This window comes from Denticeps clupeoides, chromosome 3 (assembly GCF_900700375.1).
Source record: "Denticeps clupeoides chromosome 3, fDenClu1.1, whole genome shotgun sequence".
NCBI lineage: Eukaryota > Metazoa > Chordata > Actinopteri > Clupeiformes > Denticipitidae > Denticeps > Denticeps clupeoides.
Genome location: NC_041709.1, coordinates 10,740,203 through 10,766,076, shown reverse-complemented (window position 1 = coordinate 10,766,076; position 25,874 = coordinate 10,740,203). Strand labels below are relative to the sequence as shown.

The following is a 25,874-nucleotide window of genomic DNA, read 5'->3' as shown; positions in this document are numbered from 1 at the left end:
TGGTCAGAGCAATTCATGTGTAGTATGTATTATACTTCAGGGAAAAAAGAACCACGTGTCCCGTGTTGCCTTTTACCTGCTGTAAACATCTGGAGCTCATTTGGATCTTGTACTGTGTGCACCGTGGCATGTTGACTGTGATTGCCGTTAGTGTAGATTTGAGCGATGTTGAACAGTTGGAAGGCTCCTTTAATGGCGGCTAATATATCGTGCCTAATCACCGATGTGTTAGCGACCATGTTCGCCTGGGGGCGGGGCCTATTTAGCAACTTTTCTACTATCGTGAAGGTCACCTCTGTCACAGTTGAATTCGTTCAGAAATGGCCAGTGATATTTAAGCTTCTGTTTTGCCTAAGGGTTCTTCTTGTCATCAAGCTCGATGCTACAGTGATTCGCAGAACAGAACTTAACAGCTCATCGGCAGTCACCATCCAGATTTCGAAAATGCATATATAATAAGACCAAAAAAAAAAAAAAAAAAACAACCCCTTGGAGAATTGTTAGTCATATTTTTTAATTAAAAACGGTGTCTTGGCGGCAGAGACGCTCTTGGATACGGATTCACAGGAAGTGCAAAGAAGGGATGGTACGGGGGATTTTTGGAGAGCTCCTTTATGCTCCATTACTCTACAGCCTCTTATTAGCCTTATTGCTTAAAGGGTTTGCCATCGATCCGGAGCTGCTGCAGCCAGATAACTTCATTGGGCTCGTCTGGCAGCACGATCTGACGAGCGGTGCGTCTCTGCGCCCGAGAACCAGATCTTTCTAAATGAATCATGGGCGCTTGCTGAAGGAGTGGTCTTTTACGGGGTCGTTGGGAATCGGGGCAACAGGCCGTCAGAGACGGGTCACTGTAGAAGTTTGCAGAGCGAAATCTCTCACACAAACACACACACACACAAACACACACACACAGACTACTTCTGTGTACATAAATTCAGATTTTTTTTTAATCTGAATATCAGCCGTGTGCACAGTTCTGTTTACTTTTTACCTGTCTGCAGAAAACATGTTGGAGTTCGTGAGTTGAGATGACTGCTCACAGAGGGGATAGTTTCCTGGAAAAAAATTATTGTTCTATTCTTGCACAGCATCTGAAATATTTAGAGAGGGAGAACAGAACCCAGAGGGCTAAAGATGTTCCCTAGATCAGCGGAGGGAGGGAGTGAGGGAAATAAGGATCAGTCTGAGAAAGAGCATCCCTCCACTAAAGTGTGCACATGCATGCACGTGTGTGTTTGTGCTTGTAGGTGAGTGCAGTTGTGCTGATTTATCTTGAAACACACACAATGATAGTGAAATGCAGTTTGTAAATTCAAGCAGACCTGTAGTACGATGCCTGAGGGAACTGAGGCTGCAGACTTTACCGGGAAGTAGGATGGGATGATAAATAAATACATTTTTTAAAGTGAAAATATTTTTAATAGCATTGTGTACCATTTCCGGACATTTCCTGCCACTCCGGGCCTGCGTCTCCCTGACCGGTGTCACGTTCATGCCACATTGTTAAAATAGTGTTTTTTTTTTTTAACTGGGATGGGAAAAGGGGGAACATTTTGATTTGTGTGATTCGATTATGAAGCCGTGGTTAGAATCAGTTTCTGTTTAATTGTATGGAAATGTCACGTGACTCTCTGCACCGCCATCACGCGATGGGACCGGGAACACGGTGACAGGTGATTCCCATTTTATGTAATCGGTGCCGACCTGGAATCCTCGTGTCAGCTGCTGATAAGGAAAGGAACAGGCAGCAGCGCAGAGAGAATGGACATAATTCTGTATTGTAATTTATAAAATAACTAATACAACTAATACAAAATGCAGCAGCACGACTGATCTTCAACCTTCCCACATTCTCCCACACCACCCCTCTGCTACGTTCCCTCCACTGGCTCCCAGTAGCTGCACGTATCAGATTCAAAATACTGATGCTGGCCTACAAAGCCAAACATGGAGCAGCACCATCCTACCTCACAGCCCTTATTACACCTCGCACTGCACCTCGTTTACTCCGAGCCTCCAGTACTGCTCGCCTGGTCCCTCCATCTCTGAAGGTAAAAGGAAGATGCTCATCTAGACTCTTCTCCGTCTTGGACCCTCGGTGGTGGAATGAACTTCCCCTCGAGGTCAGAACAGCTCAGTCACTGAGCACCTTCAAACGACAGCTCAAGACCTTCCTCTTTAAAGAATATTTAGATTAAATTGTAATTTTCTTGTTGTCGAACTTTGTGTACAGAATCTACAACAGAGTGAATAAAATAGATGTATTCATAGTTGGGGTCCTAGTGAACCGGAATTGATCTCTTCATCGATGGTAACTTGAAAGCACGTTGTAAGTTGCTCTGGATAAGGGCGTCTGCCAAGTGCCGTAAATGTAAATGTAAATGTAAATAATATGGAGGTTTTGTGAAACCCACTGTGGAGGCCAAAAATTCCTCTGTGGAGTAAAAAAGACGCATGCGGCTGTTCATACCCTCACCTCCATATTTGCGAACCTATTTGACTGCTCGCCGACCTTTAAAAACATACTTCAGGGTCTGTCAGAACACGTGCAGGTATCGGGCCATTAGCCACGCTGGGCTCATCTGACGGAACATGTTGAATGGCCCCCTTTATGTCCTTTAACACACTCAACCTCCGCTACTCATCGCGATGCCGCGCACATGTTTTGCGTCGCTCATTAACATGCCGGCCCCGTCCACACATGGAGCATGCCGGAACCCCGTGGGGGAGGGGCACGTGCGCGGCACGCCTGTAAATGCATCGTGGTGTGTGCGTGTATTCCCACCCATATCTGGCAGGTTTTTGTACTCGTGTACCAGTGGTGACAAACCACCTCTAGTGGACCTTTCAGAAAAAGTTGCACTTGTTATGCTTTGAGAAAGATCCATTAGAGCGAGCAAAGAAGGAATGGAAAGGTAAACAGGACAGAGGTATGAACACATTCCTCCCTGTGTGCACACACCTTACACACACACACACACACACCATGTTTGAGCACGTTCTCTCCCCTCAGCATACCCACCTGCAGCCCCTTAGAGAGCCCCAGGCGGCTCCTGCGCTCTGATTGGCCGACTGCATTATACTCCTCTTCTCTCTAACAAGCTCTGATAGGCTGCAAAGAGCATTTGCTTGTTATGATTGGATTTGACCAGAGACTCAGTTTGCTTGGAGACTGTCAAGGACGTCACCTGGAATGTGAGCAGTCACTGGGTGATAATTTTTAAAAGAATAAAAAATGATTTGGGGGGAGGAGGAGTCCATTTTCCACCTCTTTCCTCTTTAGCATGATGTCACCTGCACATCTGCCTCCCTTCCTAACCGATGACATCACCTCCACTGTTCCGAAGTCACGTATCGTATGCCTCAGACAATGACACCCACACCCTCGTCTCGATGTAGAAAAATGCAGACTGGGGTTTGGGATAGGATGTCATTCAGCACACTGGCTTCAACTTTGAGTTAAATATCAGGTTAAATATTCAGAATTTCATATATACAAACGGTATACACAAATGTACACACAGATGATTTTTGTGTGAGGGTCATGATACAATTTAGGGTGATAGCTCATGAAGATTAGAAGATTCAGTATCCCAAATTATTAGAATACTACTTACAATCAGTAAAAAAATTATGCAGTCGGTTCTTGGTTTAAAAAAATGTATACAGGAAACCAAAATGTGCTTGACGAGTCAGTCTTCACAGTCTCATCTCTTTACCTTCGTGACTGCTCTGCACCCTGCCGGCAGCATCCCAAGCAGCTCCATTAGATGCTAGTGAATGAAAAGCAGCCAGCATAGGAACTCTATCGGGATTGTTGGGAAACCATCCCCACATGTACGGTCGATTGGCGAAGCCATGAGTGTGAAAACACCCAGTCAAGCACAGACATTGTTAAATTCACCTTAGTTAGGCTGTCCAAGTTAGGGTATCGGGCCACTGGACACGTAACGTACACCATGACACTGGACTAAAAGTCCTAAACGTCCTATGCACTGTCCAGTACCTCCAAACATGGACAGATGCTCTATACTACACTTTGGACTTTTCCGCCTCTATAACTGTAGGACTTTTTCTCTTATTGGACAAATCATCACAAACCTTGCATCTCTGTATCACTCCTTCCCAAGGTTTCTTCCTTTCTTTTTTTCCTCTCTCCTAGAGTTTTCTTTTGTTTGGAGTTTTTCCTTGTGCGCAGAAGGGTCAAGTGTGGGGGGGGGTGTCAACTGTAGGGTCTGTCAAAGCCCATCGAGACATACAGTATGTGATTTTGAGCTATATAAGATATAAACGTTGTTCTTGTTGTTGTTGTTGAAATGGTGTCACCTCCCGCCTACTAAACTTCGTTATCACTTTGTCCTTCTTGCCACTTCTACTCATTATGCTTTCTGGTTTTTCGTTACTAGTGTAAGGAGAGAGTGAGGAATGGATTGAAATAAAATACTCACACACATCCACTTTCTGTCAGGGAGTAACTACATGGAAATAAAGAAGGGAATCATTCAATTGTCCTCCTGAACCTCCATTGAATTGGGCTTTACTGGAAAAATCCCACTTCCTTTCTCGGGCTGTGGCCACAGACACAAGGGGACTGGCTGTTTTTATGAGATTTTAAATTAGGTGTTTTGGTGTGATAGGGCACAATATTAAAGCTGTATTTATTCATTTTTTTTAATCGATGTAACGTTTAAGGTACTTACTTGCAGTGGCCCTGCTTGACAGTGATGGAGAACAGTATTCACACCTGAGGTGCTGTTTCTTCTCGGGGGGAGGAGCGGATTTAATTTCCTTCTGGCAGTGAATGATGAGAAATGGACAGGCGCTTGTGATCATTTTTTTATGACCCGGTTTCGCCTGTATTTTTCTACCCAAAATCCCAGCAGGCTTTGCAAACCCACAATCTCTGCCCTCAGTCTTCTGCCTGGATTCCCGGGAACCAATTAGAATGAAGGGGACAGATACTAACAGATGCACGTGCGGTTTGCTATGTGAAGCACCAGTGGGTTAGACTGTGTTGTCTCCCCAGAGGGAGCTGAGGAGAGGGAGATTGAGAAAGAGGGAGGAATATGGGAGCAGGGTAAGCGAGAGGAAACGTCTTTGATCATGAACATTCGAAGACAGCATGTTTCTCCACTCACTCCATTGTCCACTTCTGCCCCGGCTCTCCGGATTGGAGGACTAAAGCTGGCCATTTTTAAACAGAGGCTGCTGGATTCTGACATAAGCTGTTGTTGATTTTTTGCCTGGTGCTGCCGGTGTGGGGTTTAACACTGCTGGATTAAAAGTCAAATTTTCATAGAACGAGCCATTAGAAGATTAATGCATCTCATTATTATGCTTATTGACTTGGTATCAATGTCTTCAGACCTGTTACAATGCATAGAGACAGGTTCCATTTCTAAATGTGTGTGTGTGTCTGCTCATGTCTAATGCACAATTTGATGTCTGAAGCGGCCTTGTGCAAGGTTAATCATAATGGAATATGAGTGTGTGTAGCTCGGAGTTGATGTTCTTATACCTGGAAATCGCCTTATGGATATTGAACCTACCTTGTGGAGACAGAGATAATTTTCCTGCCAGGTCACTGAAACATGGTTTGAACAGCTTTGCATGTTTTGGGGTTGTTGCTTGAACCTGGTTTTCAGGGCCAGCACTCCATCTAATATGAAAATATTGTATATCCGTATGCATCTGTATTCAGACATTATATTATGATGTACAATCGCTACTATTCTGTTCTTTTTTTTAATTCTGTTGTTTCCTTCTGTTTGTGCAGTTGTACTTGCGACAGTTTATGATGTAGTCAAACAATTATGATGTTATTTTGGGCATTATTACCCTGTCTGGTATGTGTGTGTCTGTGTGTATGTGTGTGTGTTGTGAACTTGTGCATTTCTAGCAGCTCCTATAAGAGTGAATCTAGGACAGTATCAAACAGATCCACTGAACACGTACTTTATCAGCCTTCTATACAACAGAAATGTGTGAAAGTGCTGCATGTGGTGTGTGTGTGTGTGTGTGTGTGTGTGTGTTGGCTTGGCTGAATTCACACGGTATCTGTCTGTCCAAGTGTGTTTGAAGTTTTATTTCTCTGTGGAGATGGCGGGTAATGTGCACCCTCAGTTTTTTTTGGAGTTTTGTGCCAGTGTGTGTGTGTGTGTGTGTGTGTGTGTGTGTGTGTGAATGATGGTCTGCTGTGTGTATTTTTATTGTAAGTGAGAGGGGAGGATTTGTATTCTGACTGAAGACAGACACAGCAACTTATGTTTGTTTCTCCCTCTCTCTCTCTTCCACTTCCTACTTCCTCCCACTCTTCACTCCCCCCCAACCTCCTCTCTCTCCCAGATCTCATCTGATGCCGAGGTTGAAGGAGTCTCGTTCCCACGAGTCTTTGCTCAGTCCCAGCAGTGCAGTTGAAGCGTTGGACCTCAGCATGGAGGAGGAGGTGCTGATTAAACCTGTACACAGCAGCATCCTGGGCCAGGACTTCTGCTTTGAGGTATGTGTTCAGACACACACACACACACACACACTTACAGACAATCCCAACACACAAATATATTTTTAAAAAAGCACACTCATACACACACACACACACTCCTGCTGGTGTAAAATCCCCTGTGTGTGTGTGCATGTGTTTCTCACCCCCAGGTGACCACGTCCACTGGCAGCAAGTGTTTCTCTTGTCGCTCGGCAGCAGAGAGGGACAAATGGATGGAGAACCTGAGACGGGCCGTTCACCCAAACAAGGTGAGTCAACTTTCACCCTGCGCAGTGATCATAAACAAGGAACTAATGTGAGAGAGAGAGAGAGAGAGAGAGAGAGAGGGATAGAGAGAGAGCGTTTCAAGGAGAAAGGATTGGTAAATGCCCAGGAGGGGAGAAATAAAGTAGGTGAGGGTGGGAACGAGTGTAAGGGAAGAAAAATTGTTCAGCACTCTTATTTAATTAAAACACAGCCCAGAAAGGGAGCGAGAACCTGAAAGCATATGGCTGCTCGAATCAGGCCAAAAATGCTAATACAACAGCTCTCCCCGCCCCCATCTTTCATTATTTAACAAATTAACCACTAATTAGGCTGAGAAAAGTTCAGCCCCATCTTTCAAGCTTTTTTTAAAGATGAATTAGTGTTCATCATTTTTAATTACTTGATTCTTTCGTGGGGTCAGCTGCTACAGGAGTTTCAAGAAGTTTTAACACCTCATATATTCTGCAGCATTCACACTGATAGAACTGATCTCAGTCCAGAGGTCTTTATAGGCAATAAACTGAACAGGGGCTACAAACAAATTGCAAGTAAAATTCTTGTTTTTTTTTTTCCATCAATTTTTCATGCCAATGGCTTTGCTGTTCCACTTCATCCTTTGACTATTTCTAGAATAATCAACATACAATGAATCAGACATGCATTCTTTCATCCTGACCATCCCAGATTCTGTAAATTGAGGCATTCCTCCTAGTACAACAGACATTAACATTTTTAAATACATTTTAAAATACCAATAAATGAACAGACGACATGCCACATGATCACAAACAGAAACCAGCGTTGAAATGCAAGTACTGAGCCATAGTTGGGGTTTTAAGTACATAAATGAAACATTTACTGCGTCCATCTGCTTCATTAGAACATTATAATGCAGAAAAAGTGGGTCTTTTTTCCAGATAGCATACCACCGGCAGTAGTTCACAATTTATTTAAAATCTAACATTTATTAACTGTTTAGTAGTGTTGTTCCTTATCAGAGGCTGCTGCTTTGCTTTGGTATCTCAGTTGGTGGCTCAGTGTGGGTGACGTAAAACAGGCTCCTGGCCTGTCAGCTATTAGTCTGAGGCCAACTCCAGCCCAGGAAACGAGGGAAGATGATCCTAATTTCCTTATGTCACTTTCAGCGTGCTGATGTGAAGTTGGTAATGGCCACTCACTGTCACCTGAGCCGCTGATGAATATTCAGCGTGTTTCCTGTCATAAACCAAGATTCAGAGCTCCTGACATTGGCCAGCTCTGTAAATGACTGAGAAACTCTATTAACAATGATCTAATTCTCTTTCACGGTGGTTCGAGTCTGAATAAGGTGCAGTTACATGGGTTTGGTGCATGGCACTGAACTGGAGTGAATGCAGCATAAAGGAGTACTTAATTCTGGTCAAATTTGACTGAATAAAGCAGTACAATTACACAAGAAGCTGAAAAAGAGGTCGTTTAATGTTCATTTATCCACCTGTATGTGCAAATATTGAAGTGGGTTAGGGTCTTTGGGCCCAGTGTCTGAGGTCTTGAACAATGATGAAAGTGAAATGAGCTCAGATCTATGTACTATTCAGTGTTAATACTGCAGACTCAGCACTGTTCTTGTTGCTGTTCGGTGATGCTGAGAGCCCCCTGAAAACGTCACGAACTATTAATTCTTTCTATTATTTTCATAACGGGTAAATGGCTTTATAGTGCAGTGACCTCATCTATCGCTGTGATTCCAGGACAACAGTCGGCGTGTGGAGAACATGCTGAAGCTGTGGATCATCGAAGCCAAGGATCTACCAGCGAAGAAGAAGTACTTCTGCGAGCTCTGTCTGGACGATGCTTTGTACGCGCGCACCACATGCAAGCTCAAAACCGACAACGTCTTCTGGGGCGAGCACTTTGAGTTCAACAACCTGCCCTCTGTCAAAAGCATAACGGCGCACCTCTACAAGGACAGCGACAAGAAGAAGAAGAAAGACAAGAATAACTACGTTGGCCTGGTCAACATCCCCATCAACGCTGTGACCGGCCGGCAGTTTGTGGAGAAGTGGTACCCGGTCAGCATGCCCAACCCCAACAAGGGAAAGTCTCCAGCGCCCATGATCCGCATCAAAGCGCGCTACCAGAGCATGAGCATCCTTCCCATGGAGCTCTACAAAGAGTTTGCAGAATACATCACTAACAACTACATGCTGCTGTGTTCGGTGTTGGAGCCAGCCATCAGTGTGAAAAACAAAGAGGAGATGGCCTGTGCCCTGGTGCACATTTTACAGAGCACCGGTAAGGCCAAGGTAAGAGTACACTTCCCGGCTTTCCCTTAGAACTCAAGACATGGCAAGTTGAAGGTACAGTGTGCCAGCCCTATATTAGGGACACATCGTAGCATTAAATATATATATTTTATTAACTGAGAGAATATTTAAAAAGGAAAACATGTGGCAAGTGACTATGGTATAAGAAGGATAATCCAGCTCACGCTGTTCATTAAAATCCTTTTAACTCAATCCCTGCAGTGGATTATCTGGTATTTACTAAGCAAGTACTATGTATTTAATATTATTTCTAAAACAATAAATAAATGATTAATTAAGAAGGAAATTACATGCATCTCATGATCTGAAACTATACTGAACAACACTGAAATTGGTGACAATTTATATTGTGATAGTTTTTTTATTAAAAACAATTGTATATGCTTCTGTATGGCGTTGAGAGTTGTAGTTCAGGTTTTGTTCTGTTGCTGGGCTGTTGTTTTCTGCGGTGGTGTCGAAGGTTAAGATGTTTGAGGTGTAGGCATGTTTTTTTTTCCCCGTCTGTCTGTACTCTTCCTCCTGACCTTTGATTCCTCTGTGTTCTCCGTGGTGCCTCAAGGCCATGGGTTATTTTCTCCCGGACTCCAAGAAAGGCTCTTTAATTTCAGACAGGCAGTAATCCCCAAAAAGCGCGCAATCAAAAAGCGAGGCTCGGTGAAGAGAAGAGGAGATGAGGGATACCCGGCGCGCTGCACTGGGACCAGCCAGTGCTTTTAGCTTCTCACACCGGGGAGGGTTTTGGGATGATTATCAGCGGCCTCAGCGGCAGCCTCACACCGCACCCTGCATGGGTGAGGTTAACACATTCTTCCTGTTTTCGTCTGTGGGCGGAGCAGGACAGAGCCGCGTCGGGCCCTTTTATTGGCTGCCGGGAGAAAACGTTGACAATTTGTTGCCAGGGTGCTGCTCTCCCTGTAATGTCTGTCGCGTTCTGTGGTTGTTAGATTCGTCTTGGGAAACATGTAAACATGAAAGAGCATGACCAAACATGGTGGGGTAGAGGACCTGGTGTACGTAGAAGGGATTCCTCATGAACGTGTTTAGACAGACCTTGTCTGTCCTCTGTTTTGAAGAACGACCAGGCTGGAATGTGGCTTGTGAATATGGTGTTTATTTTTTAATCAGATAAATGTATGATTACTTACTTTTTAAGATTGTTGAGGGACCTTTCTACGTGCAAATCAGTTACGGCGATGCACTGCCCCATGAGCCAGCAGAACTGGTTCAGTGTCAGCCTGCCGTCGAGATGGACATCAGCGCTTCTGCTTGATATGACGAATCAGTGCGATGTATGAATGCATTTGCCTCATAAAATGTCACTTAGACTGAATACAGATACTCATTTTTGTATTTGAAATTGGTATTGCTATTACATACGGTATATTTCGTAAGTCCTGTTTACTGTAGCTTTGAAGACGGTCTTTGATTGTTTTGATCACCTTTGCTCATGAACAGTACTTAGTTTTTGTTTCCATCATTTGGTATTTTGGTAGCATACTGAGCTATTCAGGTGTCTGTAGATGTTAAGTCCATTCTGTACTCTGCAGATGGAGAAAATGCACAGGATTATCACCATTATATGCCAAGTGGGAACAGACCATGACATAATTTCTTTTCAAGCAGTTTTTTTCCCCTTTAATTCCCTGACATCTTCTCAAACAGACCTAGATCCCGTCATTTTCCAACTGGGCCTAATCTGTTCAGTTAACCATGAAACAAGTTTTTCTGAGAGCGGATCTGCTGAATCACAGCTCTGTATGCATGTGTGTGTGGCCTCATAGTTAACAATCCTAAAGTTTGCCTTTAGCTTCCTTATCAGCTGTCCAGCCCATACCCTCCGCTGGCTTATCAAACTCGACCTTAAGTGCAGCAACAGCCATGTGACTCATTGTCGGACGCCGCACTTACTGTCAGAGAAGGCCGACATTATTAGCAGGCCATTAGCGCTTTGCATTCTGTGATGTGACCCACGTCAACGCCTCCTTTATTATGGGCAGAGAGGGGGAAAGGACAACCCTGTCATTTAGACCCCACACCCCACCTTCAGCGCGTCCCCAGAGAAACACCGTCAGCCCTTCCACTGTTAATTAGTCCTGGTGAATTACAGTGGCCCTGAAGCAGCCCCACGGGAGACGGCCAAATCAAATTTTTAATGGCAAGCAGCAGAACGTCCCTGACTTAACGTCACTTTTCACAAGGAGGCTTGTAAAAAGGCAACTTTTTTGCATTAGAACATCCCGTTCCCACTAGGGGCAGAAGTGGCCTAGCGGTTAAGGAAGCGGCCATGTAATCAGTAGGTTGCTGGTTCGAATCCCGATCCGCCTCTGTGGTGCCACTGTGTTGCCACTGAGCAAAGCACCGTCCCCACACACTGCTCCCCTGGCGCCTGCTGCCCACTGCTCACTCAGGGTGATGGGTTGAATGCAGAGGACAAATTTCACTGTGTGCACCATGTGCTGTGTATCACAAGTGACAATTACTTCACTTCGTGCGCGGGGCTGGGCGGTATTGATTGGGTCAATTAGAGTGTATGCTTCTCTAAACATCAGCGTGGGACTGGCCACCGCTGCTCACCTCTTGTCAGCTGCTAATGAGGGGACTGACTGCTAAAACAGCGCACATTGTTCCTGCCGCCAATCTCTGGAACTACCGCAGGAGAGGAGACTGAAATATCAGAGTAAACTAGAGAGTTTTTTTAAAGATAAGAACAGAAAAGCTGGGGCTCGTGGTGCCAAGGAAGCCACAAGCTCCATAACTGAAATGAAAAGGAGGGCAGCAAGGTTCTGGCGGGGTGTACATTTCTTGTTTCTTTGCCTTTCCTGCTTTTGGACGGTCTGCCCGAGGGCCACGTTCAGCAGCACAGAGAGAAACAAGTTTCCTGCTGCATCGCCACGGAACATCTTCCAGGAATGTGACATTTCAGAGAATCTCGATATGATCCTCCTCTGGGACTGAAGTGTTGTTGTTTTAGCTTGTGGAGAAAATTCCAGTTCCTTAAATTGCTGTGGCTGGTTTTATCATGGTTGGTCCAGTACACAAATTGGGTCTTCTTCAGAATTTACTTCTCGTTGTTGTCCGTTTTGGGCTTTCCATAAAAATGTAACAAGTTAGAAAATTGATTAAAAGATCTTTTATTACATCTGAATGTGCAAGATGTGGAAATGTTCTCATTATTTTAGCAGATACTTTTCTTTTCTTGTTTAAAAGGTACTGGAATTCAGCAAAAATATCTGCCTGTATTCAGCTGTTTTTGTTGACAATCTATATGAAATTAGATTATTAGTCTTACACATACACACACACACATCTAGTCAAGTGCTTTTAATATTTTATTCTCTTTAATATTTAATTCTCTTTAAATATGCCTTTCATACACTGAAAACAACTGAAAGTGTAAATGTGAGTGCTGACTTGTGTGAATCCTGCAATCTGTGGGATCAGTCTTAGTCCTGGAAAAAAATAATGTTTACACAAAAAAATGTATGAAAAATGACTCAAACCTTTGGCATAACATGAAAACCTAAGCTCTGACATTTATTTTATTTTATATAAAAGGTTATTCCTATGTTCCCCAAATAATTAAAATATAAGCCTTCATTGTGCTGGCATGGAATTGGTGAAAATGGGTTTGTGATGAACCTTTGAAATTTTAGAATATTCCTGTCATCTTGCACCATTATGCAAATAAGTGAATGGCATCAATAATGAGACGACATTGCAGGTCTCAACATTGTGTGTTGTGTGTGTGTGTGAGAGAGAGAGTGTGGGAGAGAAGTCTGCTATAATCACTCTTCAGGAGAGGGACATGTTAATTGTAGAGAGCTTTGGTTGCTACTCACCTCAGGTGCAGGAGCACATTAATATTCTACAGCGCTGTTCTCCTTTACTTTATTACCTTGCCGGTATAATTAAATTGCACAGTCTCTCTCCCTCTCTCTCCCCTTCCCACCTCCATCTTTCACCCCCTGCCACCACTTCATCTTTCCCTTCTCACGCTGCACCGCCCTGTGAGGGAAGTCGTCTCTGAGAGGAAGTCATTGCTGTTCCAGTGGAAAGTCTCGACCTGACAGTTCTTACACACGTCAGGCGTTGCTGTAGAGATGACATCCACTTCAGCGCTGCCTCCGAAATACCATGGCAACAGACACACACACAAGCATATACACACATTCATCGGCCTATTCCCCCAAATCTAGAAATGTTTGTGTTATCCCTGGAGGCAGAATGATGCAGCATGGATGCTACTCTGCACTTACACATACCCAGAAACACATTCCCGCTGCGTGTAACCTGAGCCAAGGGCAACCCCATTAATCCTATAAGAATCATGATCTCTTTTCATGTCTCATTTCAGCCTGAATCAATAACATTGGAGATTCCGAGGCATTACAAGGACATAACGCTGAGCACAGTGTTGCCCCTCTTACACACTCATTTACACATTACAAGTCTATGGAAGGAAAAGGTGTCACAACCATGGTGGCATGACGAGGCGGGTGAACGGAGACGATGAGAAGACATGACAAGGAAGAAGGACGCACTCGCACGACGTCACGAAACCAGGGTTTAATTTGTTCAGGACCGAGGAGACATCTGGCAACAGGTGAACGCGTAACACAACAAAGAACATGGCAGTTTATCCATTAGACACAGGTGAAAACGAGTAGGGAACATTACACAGGACTAACATGACACTGAGTAACCCCCTCCGGACCGGATCATGACAAAAGGATCACGAGACTCTGGACCAGACTTTATTTTGTAGATATTTTAGGGTCTTACAGGCATACATGACAGACAAGCAAGAAGGGAGTTTCTTGCCTGTAAACGTCACAACCCAGTTCACCTAGTACCATCTCAGCAGTAGGTAAAAGTAAACCCTGATCACTAATTCGATCAAATCTACCGCTCGTATGCGTATTCTTTTGGGTTTACTTATTCCAAACGCGAATAAGCATATGTACCTTAAACAGGGAATTGTGGGGCTGTTCTTCATCCCACCTGATCATGGTTTTCATGCAGAGTTTATTTCTGTATTATTGTAGTGAGACGCTGGCCTGCTGGTTGGTGGCGTCTCGCGACATGATATCGATCAGCCCGTCAACCCACGGGGGCACAGCGCTTTGTCTGGTCAAATCCTGTTACGCTCTGTAGGGGGAATGGGGGGAGGGGGTGTTATATTGGTAGCAGGGGGTGTGTTGTCACATTGCCTCTCTGTCCTCGTCCCTCCCACCGTAATCTAATGCCAGCGGTTAGCACTCACTCACTTGGTTCACAAGAGACAGCGTGGCCCTGCGGAGGTCTAATTTAATTACACCCGATGCCAAGACCACATTAAACCACGCGGTGGACTTCATTAGACCTCGGCCCTCAACAGCGGGTTTGTCACTGTTGAGCTTTAGACCATTCTCCCTGATAGGTCACGTTGTGTGTCTGTGGTATAGTGTGGTAGGGGTGCAGAGGGGTAACAAATTTATCTATGAGCCACACCTCTGAATCTTAACCCGGTGTTGCTGCAGGGATGTTATTAATGAAAGTGTGTGTGCGTTTTTTTATGCATGTGTCTGTTTATACCCATCAGTGAACATCAGTATTGTTGGTGGCATGTTGTCACAGCAGCCTGCCAGTCAACACTTCCCTTAGATTCAGAGGCAACTGCGACATTTCCCTCATTCTCGAGGATGCATCCTTATGACCCACTTTTGTCAGCGTTCACTCGTCATCCTGTCACAGTAAATGTGCCGGGAGACTCACCATCCACATCGCATTTGTGATATTGTTCAAGCAGGATATGAATGCGACACAAAAATGTAATGTGCTGCTCGCCACGAGGTGAATGGTTGCTGCAAGTGATGCTGCACTTTTATTCTCAGCCGGCCTGCAGAACATACAGCATTATTTATGTGTGTGTGTGCAGAGTGAGACTTTGATGGGACATTTTCCGGCAGCTCTGTTCAGAATGGTCTTGATGACTAAAAGGATAAAAGATCTGGACTAGGGACGGACCAATTCGGCTTTCTCAGTTCAGATACCAATACCAATGCCTGCAGTTTAGATATCGGCTGATCCCGAGTACCGATCCGACACCAGTATTTAATGGATAAACTCTCTTATTATTCTCTTACACGTTTACGGAAACATGAGGCATAAATATTCACTTAAATACTGTGTTCTGTACTTCAAAGACAATATAACAATTACACAAACATATGTATATACTTATTAAATACACAATATTAAAATAACACATTTTTGTGCACTATGGTTTTTGTCCAAAATTAACAGGACTTTCCAATAATACAAAAATGTTCAACAAATATCACAAATAAAAATGTAAATTCTAAAAATAACAACATAAATTAGAGCAAACAAACATCAATTGATATCCAATACATGTATCGCTTTATTTGATGGATGCAAAATTTGAACATTAAAACGGAGACAAACAGTGAGGGATTTTCCAGGCTGATTTGGCAGTTTTACATCATTTTTAAATGGAGACATATGGCTGCCAAGGCATGGGAACAAAGCCCTTGCAGTGTGTCTGTGATATGCCTGCATCTGGATGCCACCCTTCGAGGATATTGAATGAAATGAATATTATATTGAAATGAAATAATATATTTCTTACTGATACTTGCAGACCATGTATGGTCTTGCAAAAAAAATAACAAACTGGAAATTGGAATTAGGTTCTTTTTGCATGAAAACTAGTGTTTTACAAGGTGTTTACAGCATTTGCATTACTGACGTTTGGTTGTTTATGTAACACAAACATTCCTCCAATCAATAAATTGTATTATATTGTGTATCAATATTCATCCCAAGGTTCATCAATAAATTAGTGTGATAAAGTGTTGATTGAGAGATTGTGGGAGCGCGAGACAGAGATAGAACACTGGGTTTAAAACTGAGTGAGTTGGGCATCACTCAGTAGATTCGGGGTATGAGGCAGGCAAGTCGGGTTTATTGATTAGGGTCCTCGCTGCTGTAATCTCTTATTTTTCATTTCTTTTCCCTGCTGACTGCCTTTGTGTGCAGCTCAGCAAAGAGCGAGAGAGAGAGATACAGTATATACACACACTCTCTCCCTTTCCCTGCCTTTGGGACAGTAGTGCTTTATTTTACATTTGTCACAGCAAAGAATGAAGTAATTCTTTTTTTTTTTTTGCAGTCCTCTGGACTAATAGGTTTCCCATGCACACACAAACACCCGGACAGGCTTATTTATGGAATATTAATGACTGCAATAAACCTAATTTTTCATTCACTGTAGACGAGTGTAATTTGGTTCAATCCTTTGAGACAGCATGACCAGTATTAAGGATTTGAAAATAAAAGCACAAAAATACCCTCCCATATGTCTCGCCTTCTTGCATCTCTCTCTCTCTCTTTCGCTCCCTTTTTCTCTCAGTCAGATGGCCAGTCCTTTATGAGTTTTTTTTTTTTTTTTTTTTCTGCCAGGCTCCAGAGCCTCAGGGGAGGCCATTTCTTCGAGAGGATTTTATCTTTCCTTTAATCCCCCCAAACCCGCTTCATTATCTGCTCAGTGTGCTGGTGTTTGTTTTTGGTCACCTTTTTCCATTTTTTCTCGCCATGCCATTGTATTATTCAGGCCAGTCTGCTGCCTGACACTTATTTTCTACCTCTGCTTATTATTTTTTTTACATGGACGGTGGGATGATGTTTGTGTGTGTGTGCGTGCATGCATGTGTAACAGTTTATGCAAAATTAAATGGGTTGACATTTATTAAGAAGGTTTAATGTGAATAGTAAATTATACTTTATTAAGGTCTTCAGTGTTTTAGGAGTTATGCTTTATTTGTACATCTTGTGAGCCAGTGAGTGCCTGGCTACCAGTTGCATGGGGTGGCCAAGATTTTGTCCTGTAGTTCCACAGATCAGGATGCTGTCTGACTCTCCCTACTGGGTTTCATTAGATCATTTATAGTCGTCACATGTTTTGCCACGTCACTCGTTCCACCTCTAATTCAATAGAGCAGGAAAACCTCTTGGTATGTGTGTCTCCATGACTTAACATGCCCAGATCTGTTCTACAGGCAGCTTTCTAAGCGAGACTGCTTGTAGTTAGACTCCATTTATGGCAACAATCCTCCCCACGCCTGGACATGAGCAGTGTTTACCCCAGTTGGGTTTGAAAATACTTCCAACTAGCTTTAAGACCACATGCAAGTGTGTGCTAATCTTCTACAGGTATATATAGACCTATAATATATTGGAAGCTTTACATTGCTCATTAGTTTAAATAGGCTTTGTAGGGTTGCTTCTTTTCCTTGCATGTATACTGATTGTAAAAACACAATTTTTTTTATTTGCCACTTTCATTAACCTAACTGAACCTTTCGCCATCACTCTCGTCTCAGTCTCGTTTGCGTATGCATAAGCAGCCCATATAAGGAAACCAAAGTGCCAGCTTCACAGAAACAGGCCTCACATTACTGTAGAGTTGCTGAGTTTATGGAAGCGATGGCAAAGAAGGCTGATGGTGAACAAAAAGTTCAGGTTCCACTGTCAGCAGCAAGCGCTTACACTGCTAAATGGCGGAATGAAGAGTGCAGTGGATGATTGAGGGTGTTGCTGAGGAATGGTGCTTCTTAAATTGGTGAGAATACAAAACTCTGTTACAGATGATGCTGAAAATGATGAGTCCATTAGGATCACTTTCGCACCACTATGGGCTAAAGGCTGAATGCCTGTCCTTCCTGGCCGATAATGGCCTGACTGCTGGAGTTATTTTAACCAGCGGTATTGTAGCTAACCCTGGCCGCCGCAGTGACGCCATGCTTGCTCCCAGCCTAGATAAGGACAGAGGTGGAGAGGGGCAGAAGGAGAAATAAAGCTACAGTTAGCTATTAGTGGAGTGACTCTGGGTATTTTTGTTGTTCTCTTTCGTGCAGACTGGCATGTGTACCCAGATCAGGTCTGGATTCTGACACATAGGAAGGCTCTGAAGGAGGGCGATAATGATAGATGGTGTAATTGCATTTCTGATCCTCTCATCAAAAAGTAGGAACAGAACAAAGTGTGGCTCATCACTTCACAGTTATATTTGGTCACTCACCCAAATTGGAACGTGTTTCTGCATTCCAGACTGCTTAAATAGAAGGCACAATAGACAGATTTTAACATCATAATATGATGTTCAAATACATATATAAGCATGACTTAATACGCTAACATTCAGTGAATTGTTAAATTGAGTAACATTGAGCAACAGCAGCAGATTTCATAAATTATTTTAAGTAATGTACTTAGAGTTAACTGGTTGTGTAGCACTAGTGTAGATAGGGATATGGTCAAATGTATTAACTAATCATGTGATAGTTATTCAGACATCCAGTCCATTGGACTCATCCCAGCTCAAACTGTGCTCTTCTTGTTCTGACTGTATCTGAGGAAAAACTATACAGTTCATGATCAAATGAGTAAGGAGAAAACATTGTATCGTGAGATAGACTCACTTCAGAATTTCTCCTGCACCCAAGGAGACCAATGCCCCTGGAGTTAAAAGCTGCAGTGCAAAGCTGCATCTCAGCCTACACATCTGAAAAATGTTCTGACATTATTTTATTCCTATTCAATGTTCTTTGTAAGTACCCTGAAACAAGCCAGCCTTTGTAGACAGCCCTAGGAGTTCCTAGGAGGTCAAGTGCGGAGAGATTCCAGAAATGTGCATAAATTGGCAGCCCCCATGAACTTCATGAGGCGTGTTGAAAGGCCGTCCAAAATCTTTTAAAAATGAGGCAAAAGGAGCATGGATAAAAGCTAAATGATGCCAAGTCGACTTGACGTCCACGTCTATGCTTATACTTTGCTTTTTTAAGAATATACAGTAGCTTATGTTTGCAGCTTCAGGCTGTTTACTTGCTTGTAGTCAAAGGTCAGAGGTGAGTGTACTCTCCAGGGTAATCCTCCTCCTCCCAAACCATGAAGTAGCTTCACTCTCTACTGAAATGCCTGAATATGACTACATTTCATTGTGTCTGTAATAAATGCTGTTAAAAAGCCATTATGAAGAGGGTCAGGGCCACACCCATATGTGGTGTGGCAAACTGTCTAAATAGTTCCTCTTATATGTGTAATGTCAGTAGTGTTCGGTGTTGCCAGATGCTACACTATACAATAAATATCACAGTACAGCAGTCGCAATTTTTTTAAAATTATGATTAATTGATAGCGATATCAATATATTGAACACAGTGTCACATTCTGTATAATTGAATTGATTCCATTGGCATCCATGGGCAATTAATGTTTCAGATACTTTCATATTGAATATAGTTTACCTGTCTGTTGTCGGCCAAATATTTCTGTATCCATATCAACTCGGAAAATGGATAAAATTGTGCAGAATACAGTATATCAGAATTAACTCTTAGTTCCTTTGGCTTCCGGGAGTGGAAAAGGCAGTCAAGGGGATGCTGGAAGAGAACCTGTGCAGGGTCTGTGGAGGTACCAAAGACACACCGGAGTAGGTTAAAAATAATATGATGTGCAAGCCTAGTGCAATGGTACAGTATATGTCATGACATACAAAATGAGCAGTTCCAGGAGCTTGTTAATGTCTCTCAGACTGAGTGTAACATTTTCTGAGGAGCTTTTTAGGCTGCATTTGCTTGTGTAATTCCATAATGTCAGGGTGTTTATATTGAATGGTGCACAGGGATCACAAATTTTATGTATTTAGGGAACCAGAGGGGAATTATTTGTACGGTCTGAAGGTACTATCTGTTATTGGGAGTAATTGACATAATTTGCTGGTTTAGGTTCATTAATATATCCATTTTATATAAAAGGTAACATGCTGAACACTAAACTCCTGTCACTTTGTCCCTCTGTTTCTGCCCTGTCTGGTTCCATTAACAGATATTTAATAGTCCTTATATGCAAAATGTCTGGATGTGTGTTTGCATTTGTATGTGCACAGTGTATGCTCCCTGCACTACTGGGAAAGTCTTTTGTTGACTGTAGCCATGTTATTTGAATTCAATGTGTGTTCATTTGTTTGTGCGTTAATGTCTGTGTGGTCTCACAGCGTGTTTAGTGCAAAACAGTCAATTATCATGTTGCGTTTCTATTGTACAGAAGTATTTGACATCATTATTGGAACAATAGCAGTCAGGTGGTCTGGAGGTCTCACTGTTTTTCTGTCCCCCTTTGCCTCAGGACTTCCTGACCGATCTCATGATGTCTGAGGTGGACCGCTGTGGGGAGAACGAACACCTCATCTTCAGGGAGAACACACTGGGCACCAAAGCCATAGAAGAGTACCTCAAGCTGGTGGGACAGAAGTACCTGCAAGATGCACTGGGTAAGGCACTTGTTGAGCGTGTGGATAGATGTTGAATCCAGAATCGATGGACTGGTCTTCTGGTGCCGTTTGATTTATTAAAAACGGGCATAGGCCAGGGTTAGTATATATCTGGTGCATATTGACATGTTAACACAGCAGTAAAACTCTGCACACGGGCAAGACTAGCAGAAAATAATAATTTCAGGGACTTTAATGATAAATGATAATGATTACTGTCAAAGAATCACTGAGGATGATGCCCTAAAGCTGCTTTGGGCCCATCCATGACAAGTGACTTTCTCCTTTTTATTTTTTATCTCCACTAGTTACAATCATTTGCACATTTTGTAACCAGAGCTTGTTAAAATGTGACCAGTACAAGATAACGTGTCCATGTGCCCATGGAACATAAACAGGAAGCAAATGCGCAGTGGAGGTCGTTGTCATGACACTAAAATACCTTGTTCACAGACAGCAGACATCACACAGGCGATCTCGAGATCACGTCCAGCACCTAACCAAACATGCCGATTACCAGCCCTTTAATCCAAGTAAACATTTCCAAGTCTGACACTTGTCAACACTCCCAGCACATTACGGCTTACATAGTGCCTCAAAAATATTTGCATTTGTATTTGGTTCCAGTATTCACAGCATGTGTTGTAGGCCTGTATGTAATAATGTATTCAGATGATGGTTATGGTGTAATTGGGAAATTTGGCCAATGATACACTACATTTTTGTGATCTTTAATGATCTTATTCCATCGTGCAGTACCCACTCGGTGTCTTGCAACCGACTGCCTGTCTGGGTTTTGAACAGTGTTGATAGGGCTTGGTTTATGTTGCTGCATTTAAAGTGCCGAGACCGATTTAAAAATGCACATAACAGCACTTTTATCTGCGGATGGAAATAGCCTCTATGAATTTCATTTTCTTCAAATTCTCATATTATCTAGCAGTTTTGCTGTGTAACATTTGTGTGTGTGTGAGTGAGAGTGACAGAGAGAGAAAGAGAGAGAGAAGGAGCTGATCTTTCTCTGCATGATGATGTTAAGAATATATTCTGGAGGTGTGAATAATTCATTGCTGTTTTTCTTAGATTAATGTCATTTGAAGCAACTGTGCATTATTTAGTGTGTCACTCCTGTAGATTGACTGGCTCTCCACGAGTGACACTTTGTGTGTGAGTGTGTGTATCATGGCCAGATGTGAGAGTAGTTTGTCATTTGGTTTGTGTGTTGAATAAATTATTTGAGTTATCAATTGCAAAAATGCATTGCCACATTTATGATCATCATTGCTATAGCCAGCAGTCATGTAGACAGCTTCTGTAGGTTTATCTAGTATTCAAACACAGTTCATAATGCTACACAGGTTTTTTTAAGTGGTTTGCCATTGCAATTCATATAAAATGCATATTAAAATGTCAAAGACATCTCTGCAATTTCCAAGGGGCTTTAGGACTATGCCTCCGATGATCTAAAATGAAATGTTTGCCATCCATGTATAAATATGTGACCTGTCAGTACTATGCAAGAACCATGCTAGAGTGATACACTGATATTAATAATTAGAATTTTTGTTATTTAAAAAAATTGGTTTGGATTGTAGATATAACAAGTTGGTAATACAATATGGACAAAATATCTTCATTCTACATTACTTTGGACTAAAATTTCTCAGTTATGATGGCATGATTATTCATTCAAAGATGAATAATTTATATCAATATATTATTAAGAATTACTTTAATAGACAAAGTCACATCAGAACTGTTTTTGTTCTGGGGTGAGAGCGATGGCCCTGTAGCAGTAAGATGTTAATCTCTCAGTGGTCTCTAGTAACCCATGTTAGTTGGGGTATGTAGGTCTCTTCCTGCTGGCCATGCAGGGTAACTGCAGCCTGTATTTCCATTTTTCACTGCTAGTGAACTTGAGATGCTGGATGAGTTTTGTTTTTTTTCATCTCCCCTTACACTCACTCTTTTTTTTTTTGCATTCTCCAGGTGAGTTTATTAAAGCTCTGTACGAGTCAGATGAAAACTGTGAGGTGGACCCCTCCAAATGTTCCTCCAGTGATCTGGCGGAGCACCAGAGCAATCTAAAGATGTGCTGTGAGCTGGCCTTCTGCAAGATCATCAACTCCTACTGGTAACTATGGCAACACTGGCACTCACCTCAGCTTTTGGACACACAGCACTGTTAGGACTTGCAGGTATATTGGTCACTATAGAAACAGAAACACATTTGTCTGTGAACTTTATTTGAAATATCAAGAAAGCTCAATTAGCGGTGGCAAAAATAATCAAAATCATCAATTCTTATAATCATTGGCATTTAATGTTCTCCACTCAGTGTCTTTCCACGGGAACTCAAGGAAGTGTTTGCGTCGTGGCGACAGGAGTGTGGGAACCGTGGTCGCCCGGACATCAGCGAGCGTCTGATCAGTGCGTCACTCTTTCTGCGCTTCTTGTGTCCTGCCATCATGTCGCCGTCTCTCTTCAACCTGACGCAGGAGTACCCCGACGACCGCACGGCGCGTACACTAACACTCATCGCCAAGGTCACGCAGAATCTCGCCAACTTCACAAAGTGAGTGTGTGTGTGCGTGTTCAGATGAAGGGTAAATGTTGTAATTACTGGTTTATTCTGTCAAGCAGATATGACATTGTTCTCAAATAATTGTTCTATCTTTCTCAGATTTGGCAACAAGGAGGAGTATATGTCTTTCATGAACCAGTTTCTGGAGCATGAGTGGACTAACATGCAGCGCTTCCTGTTGGAGATCTCCAACCCTGAGACCCTCTCCAACACAGCCGGCTTTGAGGGTTACATTGACTTGGGCCGGGAGCTGTCCACGCTGCACTCTCTGCTGGCTGAAGTGGTCTCTCAGATGGACCAGGTTAGACCCAACAGGGAGTATTTTGGTGACGTGAATGGATGTGGGGAGTACTGAGCACTCATGCCATACATACCTAGTGAACCTGTAGCAAAATATATTCACTGGTATAAAAAAAAACGTGCATTTAGAAACAGTAGTCATTCTTCAGTTTCAGTTCCCTCACTGTGCTTGCATGGTGTTTTGTGGTTGCTTTTGCACCCAAAGATTCCTAAGATATTCATGGATGGATGGATGGGATGTGACAATTAAGCATAAGTTCTGAACAGTAAAGCAAAACTAAACAAAGAGGAATGATTTGTTTCTCTCAGCAAATCACACTGTAAGACTGGGGTTAATTATAGTGTAATTGTTATTTTTTCGTTTAACAAAAGCCAAATGTGCTCACTATATTATGTTTTGGAATGTTTAGACACAGATAACGTAATGGATTTGACAAATGTATGTACATTTTTATCTCTGCTTAAGAAACTCAAATTTATGTTTATGCATGAGGTTGCATTCCATACAGTGGCAATTCATTTTATGTAATAAAAAAGTCCATTTTCCACAATTTTTTAAATAATAAAGTAATTTATATGGTTACCAGCAATTCTGCACAAGGATACTGGCGGCTGATGCACACCCGAAGTTCAGTCAGCAATCAAGGAATTATTCATCACAAGAGCTGGAAATATTCACTTTTCTCACCATAGCAGTAGTGAATAATGCAATAGGTGTTTACATAATACACAAGTTGCTCTTATACACAGGAAATCCATTGACTCCCACAGCTATTACTGATTACACAAGCAGGGAGAGGAGAGATTATATTTAGACTCATATATAACCCATAGACTGGTAGCACAGTGTGAGGCTGCCTGCCCAGGGTGTGCATGTGTGTTTTTGTGTGTATCTGTGTTTGTCTGTGAATCTCTCTCTGAGATCCTATTGTTAATAACCAATGAGAACGTAATACACAGGCATTATTGGGAATGAAGTGAAATCGACCCTTGTATGTGGGTTTGGGTTTCATTGACTTGTAATGAGTTGCGTGGAGCGGTCCCGCTCTAACATCTGGGTCCCTCACACTCACCTGAATTATTAAATATTAAAATCAGCCAAACATTAAATCAGTCAGGGCCCAGCTGCTCCATAATTTACAGTGCACAATGACTATCAGAGCAGTGCACTGCAGTGGTGCTGGTGGGCGGGAGGGTATAAATATATAAGTAAACACTGTCTGTCTTTCACTGTGCAAACTTTGCCTCCCCTCTGCTACAAGAGGCATGCCTTACTTTAATTGGTTTTCCGTGTAGGACAGCTTTAAACACACTCATTTGCATTATTTTAATTAGATTGTGTCAATAAGCAAGCCTCTTGCAGAAGGTATGGACTCTATACAGCTCTCTGCACCATGTCAATATATAGATCACATTGACTGTGCAGCATTATGGACCATTATGGAACGTAAACCTGGGCAGCACTGAGGTCATTAGCACAGCCGAATGGGTGACAGAACCGCAGTGCGTTTGACTGATGCTTGGCTACACGGGTCCACTAAAAATAAAGAGTTGTCTGAATTATTTACACCACGTAGGGAAGGAATGAGTCAGTGTCGGTGCAGGCAGAGCAACTGATGAACAGAATTAGATGGATGGGAGCAGAACATTATGTTAAATCAGTCCAGTCACAAGCTACATTCATGAACCAGGATGGGACATGATGTCATGAAGGTCTTTGCCGTTCTTGTACACTGTAACAGAATGAAACATGGGGTTTCATGCATTTCCTTCAACCTTCTGTTCTCAGAGTTCAGCCTCAAAGCTTGGGCCCCTACCCAGAATCCTTAGGGATGTGCACGCGGCATTGAGCAACCCCACAAATGTCCAGATGATGGCTCCACCAGAGCGCATGCCCTCCCCTCCGGCCCCAGGCTGCAGCATCTCCACTGGCCTGCAGAAAATGGTCATCGACAATGAGCTATCAGGGTAAGATACCATTTCATAACAGCCAATCAGAGAGAAGCATAGCCATCAACTGACTGCACAATGAATCCACTGAAGTGCAATTTTTTTCATGTATCAGCATTCCAGTTTCTTGTACAGCTCTGGAAAAAATGAGAGAGCACATTCTATTTCTATTCTATTTCATGTGCAATGTCGACACACTTTCTTCAACATGATGAGCACAACAAAATCTCACCAAACAGGGAATAATTTATGCTCTCATTTTAGTTCATCCTGATTTGAAAGTTGAACCTTCTTAGGTTAAAATATTATTGACAGTGTTTAGCATTAAACAACAATATTCAATCACAGAACCACTGTCCAAGTATTCATTGGGGTCATCTAGGGCTGCGTGGTATAGACGGTATGCAATATAAATTTGGGAGCGATTTTGATCATGCCGGCCTACCGCAGAAACCTCCGCTCCCCGCATCACCTGCACAAAATTTCGCCTACTTGCAGCATGAGGCATTCGTTTTTGCAGGGAAGGGTGTGAAAAAAAAAAGGCCTTAAATATAATTTCAAATGACTAGTAATCCTTAAATTTACAGTTTAAATGTCCCAAAAAATACCCCAAAACCAGTAAATAAAATAAAACAAGCCTTTAATATGTCA

At 42.6% G+C, this 25,874-nt stretch overlaps 1 protein-coding gene across 10 annotated transcripts in view; it reads left to right on the top strand.

Annotated features, from left to right (window-relative positions):
* The window catches only part of dab2ipb (DAB2 interacting protein b), a 153,906-nt gene that overhangs the window by 109,623 nt on the left and 18,409 nt on the right, over positions 1-25,874 (top strand). For all 10 annotated transcript variants that reach the window (XM_028971473.1, XM_028971470.1, XM_028971471.1 and 7 more), the window contains 8 exons: positions 6,349-6,502; positions 6,655-6,753; positions 8,482-9,036; positions 20,245-20,389; positions 22,379-22,523; positions 22,728-22,964; positions 23,073-23,274; positions 25,063-25,241. In XM_028971473.1, coding sequence (XP_028827306.1) covers positions 6,349-6,502; positions 6,655-6,753; positions 8,482-9,036; positions 20,245-20,389; positions 22,379-22,523; positions 22,728-22,964; positions 23,073-23,274; positions 25,063-25,241 — 1,716 coding nt within the window. The remainder of the gene's footprint in view (positions 1-6,348; positions 6,503-6,654; positions 6,754-8,481; positions 9,037-20,244; positions 20,390-22,378; positions 22,524-22,727; positions 22,965-23,072; positions 23,275-25,062; positions 25,242-25,874) is intronic.